Here is a 20122-nt window from a genome sequence, read left to right as displayed (position 1 = left end):
CAGTCACTCCCAAACAAGGAAAGGACAATAGATAAATGACAAATTCACATGGAAGAATGGGAAAGCAAAGAAATAGAAGGTTTCTAAGTCCCCCTAACTCTCCCAAGGCAGAACAAGGGATCACAAAGAATAAAACAAATACTAGGTAGCAGAAAGCTTGAAAAATTCATAGAAGGCATGAAAATAATGATGAAAGTAGAGTTCAAAGAAGAAAGGAAACAAAAGTTCAGAGGAATTTCATTCAATATGAACATCATGGATTTTGGGAAATTAAGAAAAGAACTTCATCAGCAACCAAAACAGTCCAAAATCTGAACGACAGATTCAACAAGGATATGGAATTCTTGAAAATACATCAGACAAAAGTACCTGAAATAAAAAGCTGTATTGCAGAAATAATCAAAGTGAAGACATGTTGTCTGATATCAAGCACAAAATAGTGAATTACCATAAAGAACTTAAAGAAGCAAAAAAGGAAAAAGAGAACAAAAGAAGACTGTCCAACTGCTACTAGATGACAGCAAAGAGGTCACTCTAAGGCCAATAAGAGTTAGATAAAAACTAGAATATATCACAGATGGATTCACTAACATGCTTACAGAAATTATAAAAGATCTTTCCAAGTATAAGAAGAGAGTTTAAAATACAAGGATGTGATGCCTATAGAATACCATACAAATAGGGTGAAAAACAGCTCACTAAGTCATATGGTTAAATTATCAGATATTCAGCCCAAAAGGAAAAAAAGAAATCCATGAATTTTAAAAGCAGCCAGAGTAAAACAAATATATCACATATAAAAGAAGCCAGTTAGAATCAAAGCAGACTTCTCAACACAAACATTAAATACCAGAACACCTCAGAGCTTATATATTTCATGACCTAAAAGCAAATAACTTCTAATCTAGATTAATTTATTCAGCAAAGCAGTCTTTTAAAAGCGACAGAGAAGCAAAGTATTTCCATGAAATAAAACAGCTCAGAAGATATGAGTGCTAACCATGCTCTGGAGAAAATTCTGAAGGTTTTTTCATGAATTCAGATTGGAAATTCCTTAATGTAGAAAGTTAGACCCAGTAATTTGTAAAAAGGATTATATATTATGACCATGTAAAATTTAGTTGGGAAATCCACTGTAACATTCAATAAGTAATCAATATAATTCACCATATTTCAGTGACATCTCAAAAGATTTAGGAAAATAGCATTTGACAAATTTGACAGGTAGCAATAACACATTAATAATAAAATTACTCAGTATAAAAATAGGAAATAGTTCTTTCACTTGATGAGTAACATCCGTAGAAATACTGTGAAACCATGCGTAAAGAAGAAAAACCGACTCCAACCTAAAACAGGGTGGTTCCTCCTTCCACTTCTCTGTGCGGAGTTGTGACAGAGGATTTAATGAGGTCAAAGGTCAATAGACAAGAGAAAGAAGTGTGTATAGCAAACATCATTTTCAGTTATGTCTGCCAAATAAAAGCAAGCAAATAAAATTCATAGAATACACATAAAATAAATTATTAGAAAAAAGTGAATTTATCATGGTTACAGATATAGATCAATATGCAAAGTTCAAATACTTTATAAACTGATTAAAAAATTAAACAGTTTAAGCACTACAAAAATAACATTAGAAATAATATGGTATCTGGGAATGTGTCTAATGAATATTTAAGTCTCCTAAAATAAAAGCTATATGGCATATCTAGATAAAGATCCAAATAGAAATACACATGAGTTAAAAGTTTCACTATTTTTAGTATGTATGATTTCCTCAAACATAGATACATACATAGATAGAGTTAATGGAAAATTCTACAAAGCTATGGATGCTGCCTTCACATTTTGTAATTTTTTTTGCTTCATTTTTTAAATTTTCTATTATTACACTCTTAAGTTCCTTATGCTTTCCTGCTGCATTTAATATTCTATGAATCCCACTCAGTGTGTTTTTCATCTTAGAATGTGTAGCATTCATGTGTTTCATATTTTATAGTGTTTGTTTCCATGAATATCTAATATTGTATACCTTATTGAACAACTAAGCTATAATTTGAATTGCTGTTTTAATCTGGAATTACTTTATCTCCGTCATTTCTGTCTTTTTCTGATGACTAATTTTTCTCTTATTCTGAGTTTTTGTTGTGGCATCTGCACATCTCAAATTTCATCTTATGTGATACTAGATGATTTTGTTTTCCTTTGTGTTTTCTTAAACAGGATAGAAATATGTTCTGATTTTCATTTTGGAGATGTGGATGTTAATTCCAATGTACAGGAGCAAACAGAAAATTTTATTAGAGTAACGGTGCTCAGTTTGAATATTGTTGTAGTAATTTAGAAAACAAATTGTGGAGAGTTCCTAGCAGAATACCTGCCAAATGCTAACTGCATAAATTTTTATGTCTCATTGATTCCTGATTAATGCACAGGAGTTAGCTATTTATATTGCGCTTTTTGGTTTACAGATTATTTTATATTGGAAAGCAATTCTATGCTAAAGCAAGCTCTCCAGAAGAAGAAGACAGTAAAGTCAGAAATTAAAATCGTTCATATTGATGAATATGGTAAACTTTTGTGCATGCTGTGTTATTCAGAAACAACTTTATCTGTGTAATATAATTGTGTATGCGAATGACTCTATATCTTTAATATTTTGCTCTTTCTTTACAAGAACTTCCTTTACAGTTATCCTTACCCAAAGATTTTGTGGAAAGGAACCAGTATGCTCTCCTGTTAATAATGTAAGTATTTTATTTGTTTTCAAAATAAAGTGATCTAAAGATTCATAACTGTGCTGCATATGACAACATTCTGATGAAAATACAGAAGTCTTATGTGTGTAGTTAACCAGGGAAGCTGCTTATTGCCTGAGTTCTTTAATGAATCTCACTGAATTATATATAAGGATGTATAATTTTTGGTGCATCTTCCATCTCATAAAGAATCTCATTTTACTCTTAGGAAAGTGACACTAGACAGTTTGGGATATGGATGTCTGTGCAGCAATTACTCAAGCCTTATGCTCTTTATCAGTTGTTCATGCAATACTGAAGGAAAGTGCCCTTCCACTTCTCAAACCATAGGTCATGTTTGTGTCATACTACTTTTCCTTCATGGACTCATGAACAGATGAAAACAGTTCCCAGGCTCAAAGAAAACTGACTTGAAATTTTCAGCCTTTGAATTGAATTTGCTGTTGAAGTTACTCACACTTTCTCTGATATAATATCATGACTGTGTAGTGTTAGGCACAGAGCCCCCTAACATTTAATGGGTAACCAAGTTGATATGGACATAGCATTGCATTTATCAGTCACTTGTTGTTTTCCTTATTAAGAACCCAAGTAGAATATTGATAGCACCTTACTTAAAATCATCTAGAATTATACTTAATGCCTTAGCAAAAACAGTAAAAATGGTAATAATATTATTTCTAATGATTAATGAGAAAAAGAATAAATATATGATTCTGGGAATGAAACTGCCAGAGTTCAAACTCTAGTTTGGCACTTTATGTCCATGAGCAAATTACACAGCCTCTTCTGAGGCTTTGTTTCTCCAAGTTTAAAATGAACATTATAATACAAGCTGTTTTATTGCTGCTTCATAGATTCAATGAGCTACAACAAGTAAAATTATTTGCACAGTGTCTCAGACATATGATTCTTATAATTGCATAATTAGAATTATAGTTCATTTTGCTTTGTATTAATTGCACTGTCAATTCATTCTAATAACCCAAATAAAATGAAAATAATATAGTATTCTCTTATTTCAGTGTTTCCTTATAGCTTTTTAAAAAAGTTATTTTAACTATATATTTGCCATTCATAATGCTTGTGTTTCTTGTTTTTAAATTTTATTTTATTTAAAAGGAAAAAGAGAAAAAACAAATCAAAACAAAGCGGTGTAAGGGTACAAGTAGTACAGAACTACAAAAAAAAATGTAAGAAATCACCAGTTAATAGATTACATATTATCATCTTAGAGATAGTTGCTCAAGTCACAGAATCAAAGCATACAAAGTGGACATTCAAACAGTGAGACTGCACTTTCCATGTTGTGTTCAGTGATCCAACCAAAAACATTAACATGGTCAGCTATTTAACACCCCTAAACACACTTGCTGTTGTATCCTTTAGAGCACTTTTTTCCCCTCTCTTTTTCACAACAAAATTTACACATTTTGGGTTTTATTACTCCTTAGTTCTTATTACTTTTTTTTTTTTTTTTGGAAGAGAATAAAGTCAAATATGGCAAAACAAAGCTGTCAGTCAAAACCAAGGATAGACATAATACATGATGTAAGAACAGAGTACAAGGTTATCAACAAATGCTTGTGTTTCTGATGTGCAGTTGGAACATGCACACAAGACATCTTAATTCCTTTTATCACCCCCTTTCCCTGCCTCCCTCCACCACTGATTCACTTTCCATTTGAGAAAGATCTAGCTCTTTACTTTCAATTGTCTAACTTTTCTTTTGCTGTTTTTTGCAATTTGGACATTTTATTTTAGAAAAACCATATTATATTCAAGCGTTTGTGTCTGATTTATGTTACTTAACATTGTAGTCTCATTTTTCTACAAAGGGCTTAAGTTTCTCTCTCTCTCTCTCGCTTTCTCTTTCTAGCACTGGGGATAGAATTCATGACCTCACACTTGCGAGGCAGGAGCTTATGCCACTGAGCTAAATCCCCACTCCAAAATTTATCTCTTGATTACATGTAGTTTCCAACTTCCACATCTTTCGCAAAAACTCCTCAGTTGTCATTTGTTAAATTTCTTCCTTCGTTTCATTTTTTTACCTACTTTTCTTTAATTACAATTTCGTGTGTGTGCAAAATTTATTGAGGAGAATATTTGAGGAATTAATATATGAATAAAATGGAAAAAAGAATTCAGTATAATCTTTTGTTCCCTGTCTTCCTTTGGGAAAAGAGATTGTTTTGTGTTGTGTTGTTTGTTTTGTTTTGTTTTGTTTTGTTTTTCATGAAACAGAGTTCAATCCAGCTTTTCACACATGCGAAGTGAACACTTGCCCACTGTGCTACAAGGCTAGGATTGTTCTTTTGATTCACTGAAATATAAAGTTTCCCAGGGAAAGGGACCCTGCTGGGCCTCCCTCAGGACATAGTGACTTTCAAAACAAGAGGTAAAGAAAGTGATGGTGCTTGAAGTATGATTTGTTTATGTCGATGAATTTGAAGACAGTTATTCCAACTCACGTATCCACCTGATGGGCAGTGGTGAGGCGCACTGTATTTTCTTAGAGAAGCTACCTGGTTCATTGTAACATCAGACTTGTGATTTTGTGTAGACAATTTTTAATATGCAAGAGGACACGAAACGGATTGCACAGGAAGGCAATTGAAATATTGTTTCCTTCATAAAAGGCAACCTAGATCTATTTGAATAGTAAAATATTAATGATGCTGGCTTAGAATTAGCTAAAACTGTGTTCAAATCATAGTTCTAAGATTTATCAGTAGAGTACATGGTTTAATTTTTCTAAACTTCTGTTATCTTTTAAATTGGAGATAATACTAAAGCATTATGTCCATAATATATTTTAATGTGCATATTATTTATGATGCACATATACAATCACAGTGTTTCATAGACTATAAATATTTACAATGATTAATAAAATATCAATTTAATAATTATACATAGTAACATTTTTGTATTTGAATTTATTATATAAATATTTAATGTGTAATTTAGTATTCATAAAGTTATTTAATAGGTATATATTGCAGAAGGAAATTATTATAGACAAACCATAGAATTTACTTTGCAACTTCATTGGCTGATGAAAGAGTAAAAAATATTAAATCATTTTCAGTTACTTGCTTTTAGATTTTATTTACATTAAGTATTAATTTAGTTTGTTCAGCCCCTTGGTTTTCAGAGATAAACTCTTAGGATTTATTGCTGAATATGATATATAAAAAAAAAACAAAAAAAGAGTTTCATGGATTAATTCAGTGGCACACTGTCTGCCTGGTCAGAATAAGGTGGTGAGTTAAAGTCCTAGTACCCCCCCGAAAAAAAATCAAACAAAGGATGTTTTACTTTAATTTATTTTTAGGTAATAAAAGTTTTTTTTTTTTTAATTTCATAATCATCCTAAAACCTTTACATTTAGAAACATAGATAGGATGGAATGGCATAAATCAGTATTATTTAAGAACTTTTTAAAATTTTTCAAAATTTAAAGGTGTACTTTTTATCTTTATCTTAAGATTAAACTTTTTTAGGTGACAAATTGAAGTTCCATTCTTGTTAGCAATTGTATTTTTTTTTTCAGAATGAGCAATTAGTGCTGAGCAAGAGAGCTATTACATACTGTCAGTAAGAAGAGATGTAATGATTTTGTTGTCACTCATTTATTTCTGTTCTGTGTAATACATCTCATATCTGACAGACTGAGTCATTTACTCATCTGTAAAGGTGCGTTAACAACCTAGAAACTGCATGCTGAACATGTGAGTCAGATACCCTCTTAACTGATGGTATGAAGGGAAGTGGCCTGGAAAAAAGTGGCCTCTGCTGATTTGGAGCCCCATCTTCCAGGTTCTCATATGGGTCTCAGAAGTGACTCTTTAAGGACCTCTCTCTGCCTCAGATCCTCATAGTCTTAGCTTATTCTGTGTTATTGAAAGTACAAGTCAGTGGATGGAGACTGAACATTTTCACCATAGTGTAAAATCTAAGAAGTTTCACCATCATGCAAGCAAACTGGATTTTTGCTGTTGTCTCTGTGGGATCAAAATCCCCTTTCCCCGGATTACTCCTCCATTTCTTTCTCCAAATGCTTAATTGCAGTACCTTCCTCTAGTAATCTTTCTATTTAACATTATGATGAGTTCTTAAGGCATGGTATTCTCTAGTCATCACTAATTCTATATACTCCATTATCCACTTCATCACTTACAATCAACTCATATTCCTGTTTTCTACTCTTACATGAAATTTGACACAATATGTATTTACTCTGTTGTTTGTATGTGCAAGAAGCTGTGCTAATGAGTGGGGGTAGATAAAATTTACAAGCATCTTAGTCTGAAATAGACTTTTAGATTTATTCTGTAAATCTTTCTGATACCACCATACACAGAAAAACCTTCTAAAAACTCACAGGCTAAGTGTTGTATGGTAGTTCAAGATTGAAAGCAATATCCTTCAATTGCAACTGTTTTTTGAGTAAATAAATCAATTTTGGTGTAAAATGTCAACACTATGGTAGAAATGGTAGAAGTAACCCAGAAAGTAGTAATTATCTTAGAAAACATATTTTGTGAGGTATTTTTTGAGGGAGAGGGGAAGTCAGTTATCTCTGTGAAGGGAAACAATGTGGCAGTTAGTTCAGTGCCATGACAGAAGGGAGTTGGCATAAAGGATCAACGGGAAAGCAGAGGATGGGCCCTTTGTTCCCTCTCCTTGAATTCATGTTCCTTGAGTCCTAAGAAATTCTTGGTTAGCATGAAAGGTTACCTTCTCGAAGCTTTTTTCCACAATCCCTCTAAACCTGTGCATACAGTGTGATTCAAAAATATAGTATGCATTTAAATAAAAATTTATTAGAGTAAAAGTACATTGCCATTATACCCGCTCAAAATAACTCTTCAGTTCAAGTCCACTTGCACCATCTTTCTCACCACTTTCTGGAGCAGTTCTTGAAGTCCTCTAGGTGAGTGTCTTTATTTATGCTGTGTGGCTGCCTTAATGTCCCAAATCTAGTGAAAATGCTTGCCTTTGTGAACATTTTGACTTTGGGGAAGAGCTAACAGTAACACGGTCCCAGATCTGGTGAGTAAAGTAGATGATGACACACTGTAATAATTTTGTGAGTCGTATCTGAAAATATAGCTCTCAAACCAGCCAGTTCTCACCCATCCCCCAAGAGCATCTTGATACTATAGGTATGAGAAACTAATCAATTATGGGAAATTCCTAGGTGATAACACTTTTTATGTTATAACACATGACCTAGGAATTATTCTTAAATTGATAAATATAGTAGAGTGACTGAAATAATTAATGAATATGTGAATGAAAAATAAACACGTCAATCTTGAGATTTCATCAAGAATAAAATACATTAGTTTTCATAGGAAAAAGGGAGAAACAAATGATTTGAGAGGTTATGGTGTTTATACTTTTAGTCTTTAGATGAATTAATTGCTCTGCAGTTTAATTTCCCATTTAGTAAAATGATAGGTGAGTTTTTTAGTTCTTGATAATGTTAAATATTGATTGCATTTATGTGGATTTTCATTATTTCTCTTTAGCATTCTATTATTGAACTTTTTCTTTAAAAGTGAAAATTTATATTAACTTACCATATATATATATATATATATATATATATATATATACACTAGTTACACACACACACAAACACACACACACACACACACACACATATATATATATATATATATATATATATATATATATATGGCATTTTAAATCACTACACAAATTGTACAAGGTAAATACTTTTCCCCATTTAAAATAAGAAAATTTGGAATAGAGTATGTCATCTATATTTTCCCTGAGATAAAAAGCAAGGCAAAATTAGGATTTGAATGTAAATTGTATTAATTTATTTTTAGATAAAAATCTTTAACTCTTCCTATATTATGTAAAACTTTCTGCCTACAGAGAAGACTGTGTTAAATTTCTTGGCACAGTATTCAAAAGCATTGAGCCAAATAAGAAGTCTTATCTTGACCCAAATCCTTAGGACATTTTTTTTTTCTTCCTGTCTCAAGATCACAACAATCTCTGGAATGCAGTATTGTCCACATGCATCATGTTAATGCTTTGGTGATTGCAGAAATCTTAACTGAGTTCCAAATATTCCATAATGTTCCACATAACTGAGACTGAATTCTCATTTCAGGCCATCTTAAAAGATTCTGATCTCTAACTGGAATAATTCTTTTATGGAAAGTCCTCATATTCTTCATTTTATAATTCCTAGTATTTTAGCAGATCAGATAATGAGTTAATTTGTTTATTTTCCAAGGGTAAAGAAACATATAATTCCAAAACCAATATTATATGATTCTTTATTTTTTCATATTAGATATACACCAATGTTTTCTTCATTTTTGTGCAAAAATATTGTATGTCTCATATGGACCAGACATTTGATCCAAAGAGTGATAATGAGATTCAAAGTTAAAATTTGCTCATGTAAATAAATAGAAAAAGTACCCACACAGTAATACACTCATTTGTGGTTTCTTTTTTTTTTTTTTTTTTTTCGAAGGTTTTCTTTTCTATGCAAAATTATCAACCCCACTTAGGAGTAACTGTCTTCATTATTTTGGTACCTGAGTCCACATTCTCATAATACCCTCCCTCCAAAACTCGTGGTTGCTACCAAAAAGCCTAATAAAAAGAGACGTTTTGGAAGCTGCTAGATCAACCACGTTCACCCCAAAGAGAAGCGCTTTTTTTTTTTTTTTTTGTCTTTTTGAGACAGGGTCTCGCTATGCAGTTCAGGCTGGCCTTGAGCTCAATTTGTAGTCCAGACTGGTCTCGAACTCGCAAGGATCCTCCTGTCTCAGCCCCCCCAGTGCTGGGATTACATGCATGAGCCACCACGCCAGGCTGAGAAGCGCTTTTGTTTGTGTTCAGATTTTACTCAAAGTCTATTATATTGCTAAGATATTCTCTTTTTTAATTAGGAGAAAGCATGTTCCATATTATTTTCAAATGCTGTTTTTGAAAGAGCTATGTATGAATTATCCTCTTTCACCTTTGATATTTATGAATTTCACAATGTTTACATTGTTGTTGCAAATGTTGGACAGAACATCCTGGGTCTTTAAGAATTAAAATGTTAAAAGTGAGGTGTGCATACAAATATTAATTTATAAATTATATGTGTATATCCATGTTGTTCCTAATTTATAAGAAATTAAAATACTCATTTATATAATAGCAGGATTTTTTGCTTTTGGTTTTCTCTTTTCTTTTGATTGCAACAGAGTAAATATTATACTCAATTATAAAAGTGAGGACACCAGCGGGTCAAAAATGGTAGATACTTGTCAGATATTCATTATGAGGTGAAAATATAGCAGTAAACTAAACTTTCAGGTTTTTAATGTTTTTTCTAAATAATTATGGGCATTAAGACATTAAAAATTGCTATGTAAATTCCGAAAAGACCTATAACTAGATAAATAAAAGAGATATTCAGTACCTTAAGTCATAATCCTATTCTGATGAGAATTTCTATTTTCTTTTACTATGCAGATATAATTGCTCACATGCCAAAGTTCCTAAATGAATATTTTGATGAAGTCAACTCAGAATTTTTTCTCTGAAGAACCTACAATTATTTATTCATCTGTAGTTTGTAATATTTTTGCCTATCAGTGTTCTAGTTTATTAAATTATAAAATGGTTCTACTACTAGTACCTGATCATAGTTAGCACAAGGGTTATTTTTCCTACACAGTTGACCCAACAGAGTAAGCTAGGATTAAAATTTATGTATTTAGTCACATTTTGTTGATAAGTGGATTTTTAGAATCTAACTAAAGGATTATTAAGAAGTTAGAAAAAGATGTTTTGTGCCACAATGCATTGCTAAAGTTGTTATGAACCCTTACCCAGAGTTAAATGCAGATTCAAAGTCTGTGACTGGTCATTCACTTGTATATTGTAAATCTATTGCACTCTCTGGGATATATCCTATCCTATGTATTGGATATCCCAGTATTTTTGCAACATCCCTATGCTGAATTGTAGTCCTTGAAAAAATGGGTAAGCATGCCGGGGGTGGTGGCTTGCGCCTATAATCCCAGAACTCAGGGAGGTTGAGGCAGGAGGATCCTTGTAGGTTCAAGACCAGCCTGGGCTACAAAGTGAGCTCAAAGCCAACCTGAACTGCATATTGAGACCCTGTCTCCAAAAGAACAAATGCAAAAAAAAATGGGCAAGCGTGTTTGATGTGAAGGCTTACACTTTTTTTTGTTCTATGTTCCTCTGCATTATTTCCATATTTTCTAAACCAGTATGAAGAATATTTTGAATTATCATGAAGGCTTATATAAGAGATTTACCTTACAAAAATGTACACCTAAGTATGAGGATAGACTCTCGTGCTTTCGATATGTTTATAAAATATGCTAAAATTCCATTTAACTGAAAATAATTAGGTGTGACTATCTCTTAAATATAAGGGAATTGAGTAAATGCTATTCTGGCTGTAATTGTTACCAGCAAATAAAAGATCTTCCAATCCTTTTTCTTCTACTCCCTCACCCACTCCATTAGAAGTTATCTCAGATAGAAATTGGCCAAAGGATAAGAATTAATGTAGTAAGACTTTGATGCCAGAGATTATTAGGAGATTAGTGCTTCCACCCATTTTTATAGCAGTTTCTGTCTGGGCAATGTCCCTGAGGCACTTTCCTACTGGATTTGTTCTGATATTTTCATGTGCTGTCTAAGCTGTTTGTTCTGAAGTTAATTTTGTGTGGATAATTCTAACAGTTCATTTTTGAGTTTTAGAAATGGCTCATTAATATCCATGCTGTCCAGCATTTCAACCTGTATGCTAAAAAGCTTTCATTTTTTAGCTTCTAGCTACAATATAAATAACTTGATATAAAGAACTAGACTATGTTTTCACTGTTGTCATTATAGTTATGCAATTTTTGCATTTACTAAAGAAATACACTCGGAATTGTATTGTGGAAAAATAAAAAAACTGGAATCAAATTCTCTTTAAGGCAATGAACAGTCCATTAGTATCTTAGATAATTGATTATGTTTTGAGAAAGCCTCTTCTATTAATAGAAGAAGAAATGGAGAGAAATAGGTATAGAAAGATTAGAATGATGGTAAGTTTTATATATGCAAAACATCTTTTGAAATATGGAAGTCAAGAAAAATAAAATATTACACTGTATTTTTTAAAAAATATTTAAAACCTTGATAAAAAATATTCAATTGTAGTTTTCAGGCTCATCAGAAGTCAAAGACAATGAGGTTATATGTCCTTAAAATGTAATGAATGAGACCTTATTTACCATTAAACTTTTTAGAAAAATGTCCTGCATTCATGATCTTACACAGTTCTGTGCTTTATCCTTTCTTTTATACTCTGTAGTTCATTATACTTTATAGTTTCTTTATAATCTATAGTTCAGCCACTCTATAGTTCATTAAAGTGTCTTGAAAACAATTTTAACACTTTGTTCTCAATGATTCTCCCTTGATAGTGCCCTCATACAGAGAAGCAACCTGTACTAGGCCTAAAAACAACGAGGAAGCGAGATGACGGCACGGTCCTGTTTCCATCTCTTGCTTCCACTGCCCTGGTCTGTGCTATTCAAACACAGGGCTTAGACTAAAGACATGCTGTAGAACGGCCATAGAAAGTGTTTGTATTAAAAATAACTTTCCTTCGTGCATTGTAACCAAAGTTATAGGAAATAGAAAAGTTTATTTAATACATATTGTGCTTAGAAATGTCTTGTGTCAATTAAAACTGCAAAGGCAAGGGTGGTGGCCCGTGCTTGCCTTCCTAGAGACCCTGGAGACTGAGGCAGGAGGATCGGGAATTCTAGACCTACCTGGACCATTATAACTTGGAAACCGCCTTCCCCACCAAAACACAGTACTTTTCTGGTGATTATAACACTATTTATTATTGAATTATTTAAACAATATTATAAAGGTCATTTAATTAAAGTTAACTCAGTAAATTAGTAGCAAAATCGAAAACCAAAAATTATCTTCTGATTTCCACACTTTTCATTTAAATGTCATCCAATATACCTGATAAACATTCAATGATAACAAATTTCTTTAATTCAGTTTTAATATAAATGATGTATAAGAAAGAGATTGATTGTTTCTGTCATTTTAAATATTTTCTTGGCTGTTTTTGTTTTATTAATCTCCCACATTTTATTATATCTTTATATCATGAATTCTTCCTTCATATTGACAAAAAGTTTTGAAGTAGGTGAGGATTCTGCCTTAAAGACTCTTACACTCAGCAGAGTTGTAATCTTTATTTGATGTTACTTGAAGAAGGAAACAAAGAAATTCATACCACTGTGCACCTTCCCCTGCCTAACACAGTTGGAATTGTTCTATTTCTTACAATTCCAACAAATTTTTATGTTCATCTTTTAAATATTATTCTTCCTATAGTTCTTCAGAGATTTTTTTTTTAGACATAGACAAAAAGCAAAGTGTTGTATAAAGAAAATGATAAGATACTCAGGGAAAAAATGGAATTTGATTGAAAGTCCTATGATTTTGCATGGCTAATGTTCCAACTAATTACATGGAGTTTGCATTGGTCAGTAGAACATACTCTCTGTTTGCGCTATAATAAAGTATCATGCTATTTTTTCCTCACTGAATACTATTTGTTTGGTTTACCTATAAAATAAGTCCAGTATTTTTTGTCCCAATATTTTATAAGCAATTTATCACCACTACATTCTTGAAGTACATGGATTATTATAATGGAAAGTTATAATTATCATTGACATCTATCTTCATTTAAAGTCACCTTGAAGTAGCTATTTCTGTATCATCACCAAAACTGGAAGAACACCACACCAATTAGAGCAATCTGTTCAACATCTTTGGCTCAGAATATGTTGATACCATTCTGAATTCTAACATTAAAAGCTTGGAAATATAAGGTTGAATTTTAAAATGGCAATTTAGAGAAGATAATAAAGGAATGAAATTTCATTTTTGTCTCTGTATGTTAAAAGCATAAATTTCAGATTGAAGGTTTTAGTTTTTAAACATTTGAACTAATTTGCTATCATTTTGACACATGTGCCACATTTTAGTGTATTTTATAGTAATTCATTTACCTGCCATAAAATGTCTGACTTAAACACATTCTGGGTAAGATGAAAGCTCCCAAAATAGCTATGAACAATGCAGTAGATCATATGTAAATTGGAAAGTGATATTTTCCAATTTAATGAAACATTTTACACTACCCCAGTAGTGCTGACACAGGATTTAAGGCAAGACAGTCTTACCTTAAAAGCTAACAGTCTGCTAACCACTCTATAGATCTATTGCTTTCACTTTTATCTTCCTGTAAGGCTTCTGATACCATTGGTCCAACTAGAAATTGGAGTCCCTATGACATAATAGGTCGTGCGACATAACAATTGTGTTTTATCTGAAGATAATTGCCATTTAATTTTTATACAACTAGCAAATGTCCTTTAGATAGCCCTCTCTTCTACTGTGAATTGTAAAGAAAGACATTCTGCCTACGCTTAATATAAAATAGTAAAAATTACTTATTTTTCGGTAAATTTAATAACTATTATGCTCGTTATATTTCATTAAGTATCCCAACTACACTATGCCTCTTAATGTTCATTGAAATATCCTTGGGAGACACAGTTTATCATTTAGCTATTACTATTGTAAGCAACCCGAGTCCCATAACTCCAGTTTCTTGCCTATGCTCAGAAACTTTGCTCAACTTTGGTATTCTTATAATATATTACTAAATAGAACAGTTAATTTTTGGTATCTTGTCCCTTTTTAATCATGATATTTTCAGTAAATCTGCAAACTTTAATGTATAGTATCTTTACATAGAAAGCCATAAAGCCAAGCCTTTTACAGTCTTTCCATTTTAAGCTTCATCTGAGTCCATTTTCTCAGAAACAGTCTAGTTCAATAGGTACTGTCCATGTCCTATATACTCCAGAAACTCTGCAAGCACCATGACACATGATATATGATAGGTCTTAAGTGTTAGACAAACAATATCAGTACTTCTTGGGGAAATGAAAAGAAAATAGCCTTCATTCTTAATGAAGCAATTAAAATTCTAAGTCAGCACATGGATGTGTATAGTGACTAAGTCCTAATTTTCTGATCAAGATATATGATTTAAAAAAATCATTTAAGAGAAAAATAAAATGCAAAATATTTAAAGCTAAGGTTATCAACTGCTAAAAGAAAAGGGAGATCTAAAGTGAATCCAGAAAGAGTAAAGATCACTGTTAAATGTTAGATTTAGGAAAGATTGAAAAGGAATGCTGATTAAGTAGCTTCTGGGCATAGCTTACTTGTGACATTTATTTATAAAAAATGTAATAAGCCATATAACAGACAACTTTCTCTTCTAAATGATAATTGAATTTCAGTGGTATAGATAAATGAGAAAATTGATATTAGATGCTTACACCACAGAAGACATTTTTCTTAGTTTGATACGACTGCCATAGCTAATTACTACTTACTGGTTATTTTACTTTAAACTAGAAGAATTTTCTCTCTACTGTGCTGGAGGCTAGAGTCTAAGATCAGGGTGTCTGCAGGATTAGTCTCTTCTGAAGTCTCTGTGCTTGGCTTCTAGATGGTCGCAGTCTGGCCACTTTTGTGTATATATGTTCTCTATACATGTGTACTTCTGAGTTCTCTTGTGTGCCCAAATTTCCACTTCTTACACGGGCATCCAAGAGACAGGATTAGAACTCACCTTAATAGATTCATTTTAACTTTATTGTATGTTTAAAACACCCATCTCTAAATAAAATCAGGTCTGATGTATTGGGGGCTAGGGACTCATCATAGGAAGTTTGACGGAACACAGCTCATGACATGACATCACTCACTAACTAACGTCTCAAGGATTTTCTCTATTGCCTACTTCTTCCTTGGCCTAACTTACAAGGTCCAGCTAATTTTTATATCTTAAAATTTCTGTTTGTTGCAGAGGTTCATTATTTATTTTAGGAAATCTTTTAAACTAAAAGCTTCCTAAGGAAGACGGTTGGTGCATCAGTGCTTCTAGATAAACACAGGAAGCCTTTCTGGTGCCAAATACAGAAAGCCTTTCTGGACCTTGTCTTGGTTCAAAGTCCACTTTCATAATCCCATGAAAAGTTATTGAAATTCTAGTGAGTTAATTCCAAACTGCACTTCCAGTACAACCTATGATGAGAATAAATACACTAAATCATATTTATAATTGCCATATTTATAGGGAGCCCAAAGAGTCCTAAGTCCTGCTAGAATGATGGTTAACCAGAACAAAGAGCCCCCCATAGGTTGAACCCAAGTTTTATTGATTTGTAAAGAGAAGAGTAGTTTAGGGAAAGAGTGACTGTGAGAGAGAAAGTATCGGAGTGCTATGAGTTGAGCTATGTAGGAGGTGAGGTCTGCAATCACCTCTCAACATGCAGAGAGAGAGAGAGAGAGAGAGAGACAAAAAGATTATTCTGCATATCACAGATTGGGGAGTATCTAGTGTTTTGGTGCTGGTGCTTCAGTTTTGATATGTAATCCATGCCATGAGAAGTCATAGCCTCTTTTCCCCAGGCTTATTCTCAGCCAAAAATGTGGCATTGCTAGGCCTAGCTCCCACGTATTACTTGAGGTCTGTAAGTGGGGCATCACTGAGCTCTGCATTTCTTGGGAGATGACATATCAGCACCTTAGCTAGACATTTTTGCATTGCTTAAAGTCATTTGATCTGACAAGGAAATATCTTAGCCAGGTCTGCACATATCAGTGCATGGAGGTAGGGCCAAATGCTCTTCTTTGAAGGAGAACCTTCCAGGTGATCCACCACAGATAAACGTCTCCCTAAACTTGATGTAGTGGACTTTGGTGTCTGTACTTTGAAGAGTGGGTAGGTGGAAATTCGGGGCTGCTACTTCACTAGTAGTGGAAAACACTTCAGGGTGGGGTGTCTTATTATGCTTAAGGTATATCGTGTGGACTGTGATTTATTTGAACTGTATTCAGTTTGCACCTTGAATGTCTGTGTAATTTTATGAGTCTACTGTTTTTAGCCTTTTCATATTCTAGAAAATGAAATAATACACAACATTTCAATGTGACATTTTGAAATTGTACCTCCTTTTTTCCTTTGAAAAGTTCATGTGTTATAATTCGTGTATCCTTCTTTTCATCTAGCTTTCAAATTTTTCAAACATATGTGTCTGTGGTTCCTTTCCATCTGTCAACTGCACTATTTAGATAGAATTTTTCTATTTCCTTATATACCCATTGTGAATTCTAATGTGAGGGGAAAAGTATCCTCAGGAGATATTAATGCAATATTTATCTTGAACCCAACGTTCTTTAGGTTTGTACATTTCCTATTAAATTATTACCAAGCTTCTATAACAGAAATTACTCTCCAGGAGATCCTAATTCCTTATAAGACATTTCTCAAATACGCTTGAGAAATCCAATATAGACTTGTTAACGTGACAATTATTCTTTAGAAATGTCTATGGAACATGCCATATATTGTCATTTTTCCTCTTTAAAAAATGAGTTCTCATGCAATTTAAAGATATATTTTTTATTTTCTTCAGGAAACTTTTCACTTAAAATTTTCAAAAGAATACAGTATCTTATGTTTAATCATGAAGAATTAACATTGCTGTGAAGTCAGTACAGGCCTTCCTGTAACATTGGCTTACAGCACTAAGTATGAAATCAAAGCCAGAACCATCTTGTCGTTGTTCTTGTTTTGATCCTGTGTGTTGGTATTTGCAGGGATGAAGAACCAGGAGGCCAGCTGGTTTCAGAGAAGTTCCATATTGACTGGGATTCCGTCCTTGTTGACACAGATAATGTTATTGTAGCAAGATTTGATGGCAGAGGAAGTGGATTCCAGGGCCTCAAAATTTTACAGGAAATTCACCGAAGGTTAGGTTCAGTAGAAGTAAAGGATCAAATAGCAGCTGTGAAGTAAGTGGGTGTATATTTTTATGTCTTTTTTCTATAATGACAGAATTTAGGCATATGAATACTGCTTGACTCAGAGGTTACTTTTTTAGTAATTTTGGGAAATTTTCTAATTTAATCATATAGTTCTATCACATTTTTTCAAATATGTATCTATCTTAGTGGTATAATAAATGAATGACTGAATTTCCCTTTTGCAATTATAATTTATTTTGAAGTTATGAAAATGAGAGTGACATTATACCACTGTATTATTTATTTGCAATAATCCTTAATGTCTTTTACTTAAACAATCAATTGTATTTCTTTAAGTATTATAGTTATTATATCACATTGGTATGCAAAAATTAACTAAGAAAGCTTGTAGGTTCTTTCCAAAATTACACAGAAATTAGCTAGGATAGTGTTAAGGTATAGATGGTAACACAATCTATCTTCAATATGGCCAAAGATTTGGCATTTGTAACAAGTTCCCAAGAGATACCAAACAAGCAGATCATCACTCTGGTATCAAGATTTTAGAATATTAAATATTTCCACATTAATACAGCTGCAGTTAATAAAGCATTTTGTGTGTGTGTGTGTGATAAATTTACATGTGCATTTAACTCAAGAATATGTGCCTACATTTTTTTCTTTTCATTGCAGATTTTTACTGAAACTGCCATATATTGACTCCAAAAGATTAAGCATTTTTGGAAAGGTAAATAGTAGAAATACTACTTTGTGTATTTCAGGGCTGTACTTCCTATATGCATCAATAAGGATAAAGCACCAACTGAGCTACATAATCATTAATAAAAATTTAAAGAATATTACAAATGTTGTAAAATGACTCAGAGAAAATGAACCCTGAACTGCATGAAGAGAATCATTCAAGAGATGAGGGAGAAAATGTCTAATGCAAATGTTCAGTGTTAGTAAAAAAAAAAAAAAAGCATATATGGAGAACAAAAAATTAAAAAAAATTACCTATATTTAAACTTACATTGGGGATTGATGTAAAATAAGAATGGTAAGAAAACTAGGTATAGAATTTAGAGTTCCTCCACATCAGCTATGGAATTTTACCTTTACCTTGTCGTCATGAAAACTTTAAGCCCCAGGTGTATAAAGTTCAAAATGTCACATTGCACCCCCATATACTTTCACTGGGGTTAATAAACCTCTGGACAGGCAGACCTAGTAACTCAAACATGCCGGGGAATATAAAATATAAACAAATATTAACAAAAATGAGTATGTTTGACATAAAATAGTGTTCCATTACAACTGAACAGTTATTAGTATGATGACAATTATTAGCATGGATTAGAAGTTTGGCTTCTTAAGTGTATAAAGGAACAGTGTCAGCCTTAAGACTTCTGGTATTAGACCTTGAATTATTTTCTTGGATCATACTTGTTTTATTGCAGTATTAAGTGAAGTTGTGCAGAACTCATAAAATGGGTAGAAGTAACCTTGTTGCTTTTTCTATTGCATGGAAAGGTTTGTTTTAAAAGTTAATTAGAGTATGAAACATTTTGGGCTATTATTTGTTGCAAAAAGTTTTAATAAATATTTAAAATTATGTAACCATTTAAAGGCCTTCAAGGTTTTTCTATTTGTTTTGGCATCAGTACTCAAAAAGGATTTTACTTTTTTTTTATTTCATGTAAACTGTCAAGAATATTTTCAACATTAGGATGTGATATCATTTGCTTACGTTTAACCATTTACTGATTGACATACTTTAATTTCCAATATAGATTATTGCTTTTCTGATTTGATATAGCACTCATGGAGAAAAACATATTCTCTGTCGCTCTTCCTGTCATTCTTCTTTTAAATTCATTTTACTGGAGCACTTTATGTATACATAATGATTGCATTCATCGTAGGGAGATGCAACTTATCTTATATCTTGATTCTTCTTTTTCCTGCCCCTTTCAGCTCCTCTTCCCCTCCTTATTTACAAAGCTCGTTGTCCATCATTCCTTGTTTTCAAAGAAGCGTATTTTCTGTTCTCAATGCTTTTTAAATTTCACTAATTTGTACCCTTATCATTATTTTTTCTACTATTTAAAACTACTTTTGATCTTTAATTATTAAGCTCAATGCTGCAGTTATAATACATTTTAGTATTCTTTCTTTCAAACAGAAGAGTTGGATATAACAATCTTTCAAATATTTCTTGCAGTTCTTTCTCCTAGTAATGTTATCAGTATTTATTTAAATATATATATATATATATATACATACAGTTTTTGCATTCACTATATATATATATATATATATATATATATATATATATATATATGGTTTTGCTTGTTTCGTTTTGTTTTCAGATAGACAGTGTGGTTATGTAGTCCAGGCCAATTTTGAACTCA

The 20122-nt window shown here is 32.3% G+C and overlaps 1 protein-coding gene across 3 annotated transcripts in view; it reads left to right on the top strand.

Moving 5' to 3' along the window:
* Dpp10 (dipeptidyl peptidase like 10) overlaps nucleotides 1-20122 on the top strand; it is a 1298333-nt gene that overhangs the window by 1262035 nt on the left and 16176 nt on the right. For all 3 annotated transcript variants that reach the window (XM_063258966.1, XM_063258965.1, XM_063258967.1), the window contains exons 18-21: nucleotides 2475-2573; nucleotides 2681-2750; nucleotides 17562-17756; nucleotides 18402-18456. In XM_063258966.1, the coding sequence (XP_063115036.1) occupies nucleotides 2475-2573; nucleotides 2681-2750; nucleotides 17562-17756; nucleotides 18402-18456 (419 nt within the window). The remainder of the gene's footprint in view (nucleotides 1-2474; nucleotides 2574-2680; nucleotides 2751-17561; nucleotides 17757-18401; nucleotides 18457-20122) is intronic.

This window comes from Cavia porcellus, unplaced genomic scaffold (genome assembly GCF_034190915.1).
Source record: "Cavia porcellus strain 051 isolate PalLab524CR breed Dunkin Hartley unplaced genomic scaffold, mCavPor4.1 scaffold_12, whole genome shotgun sequence".
In the NCBI taxonomy this organism is placed as follows: Eukaryota; Metazoa; Chordata; class Mammalia; order Rodentia; family Caviidae; genus Cavia; species Cavia porcellus.
The sequence above is the reverse complement of the archived record's forward strand: the minus strand, read 5'-3'. Positions and strand labels throughout refer to the sequence as shown.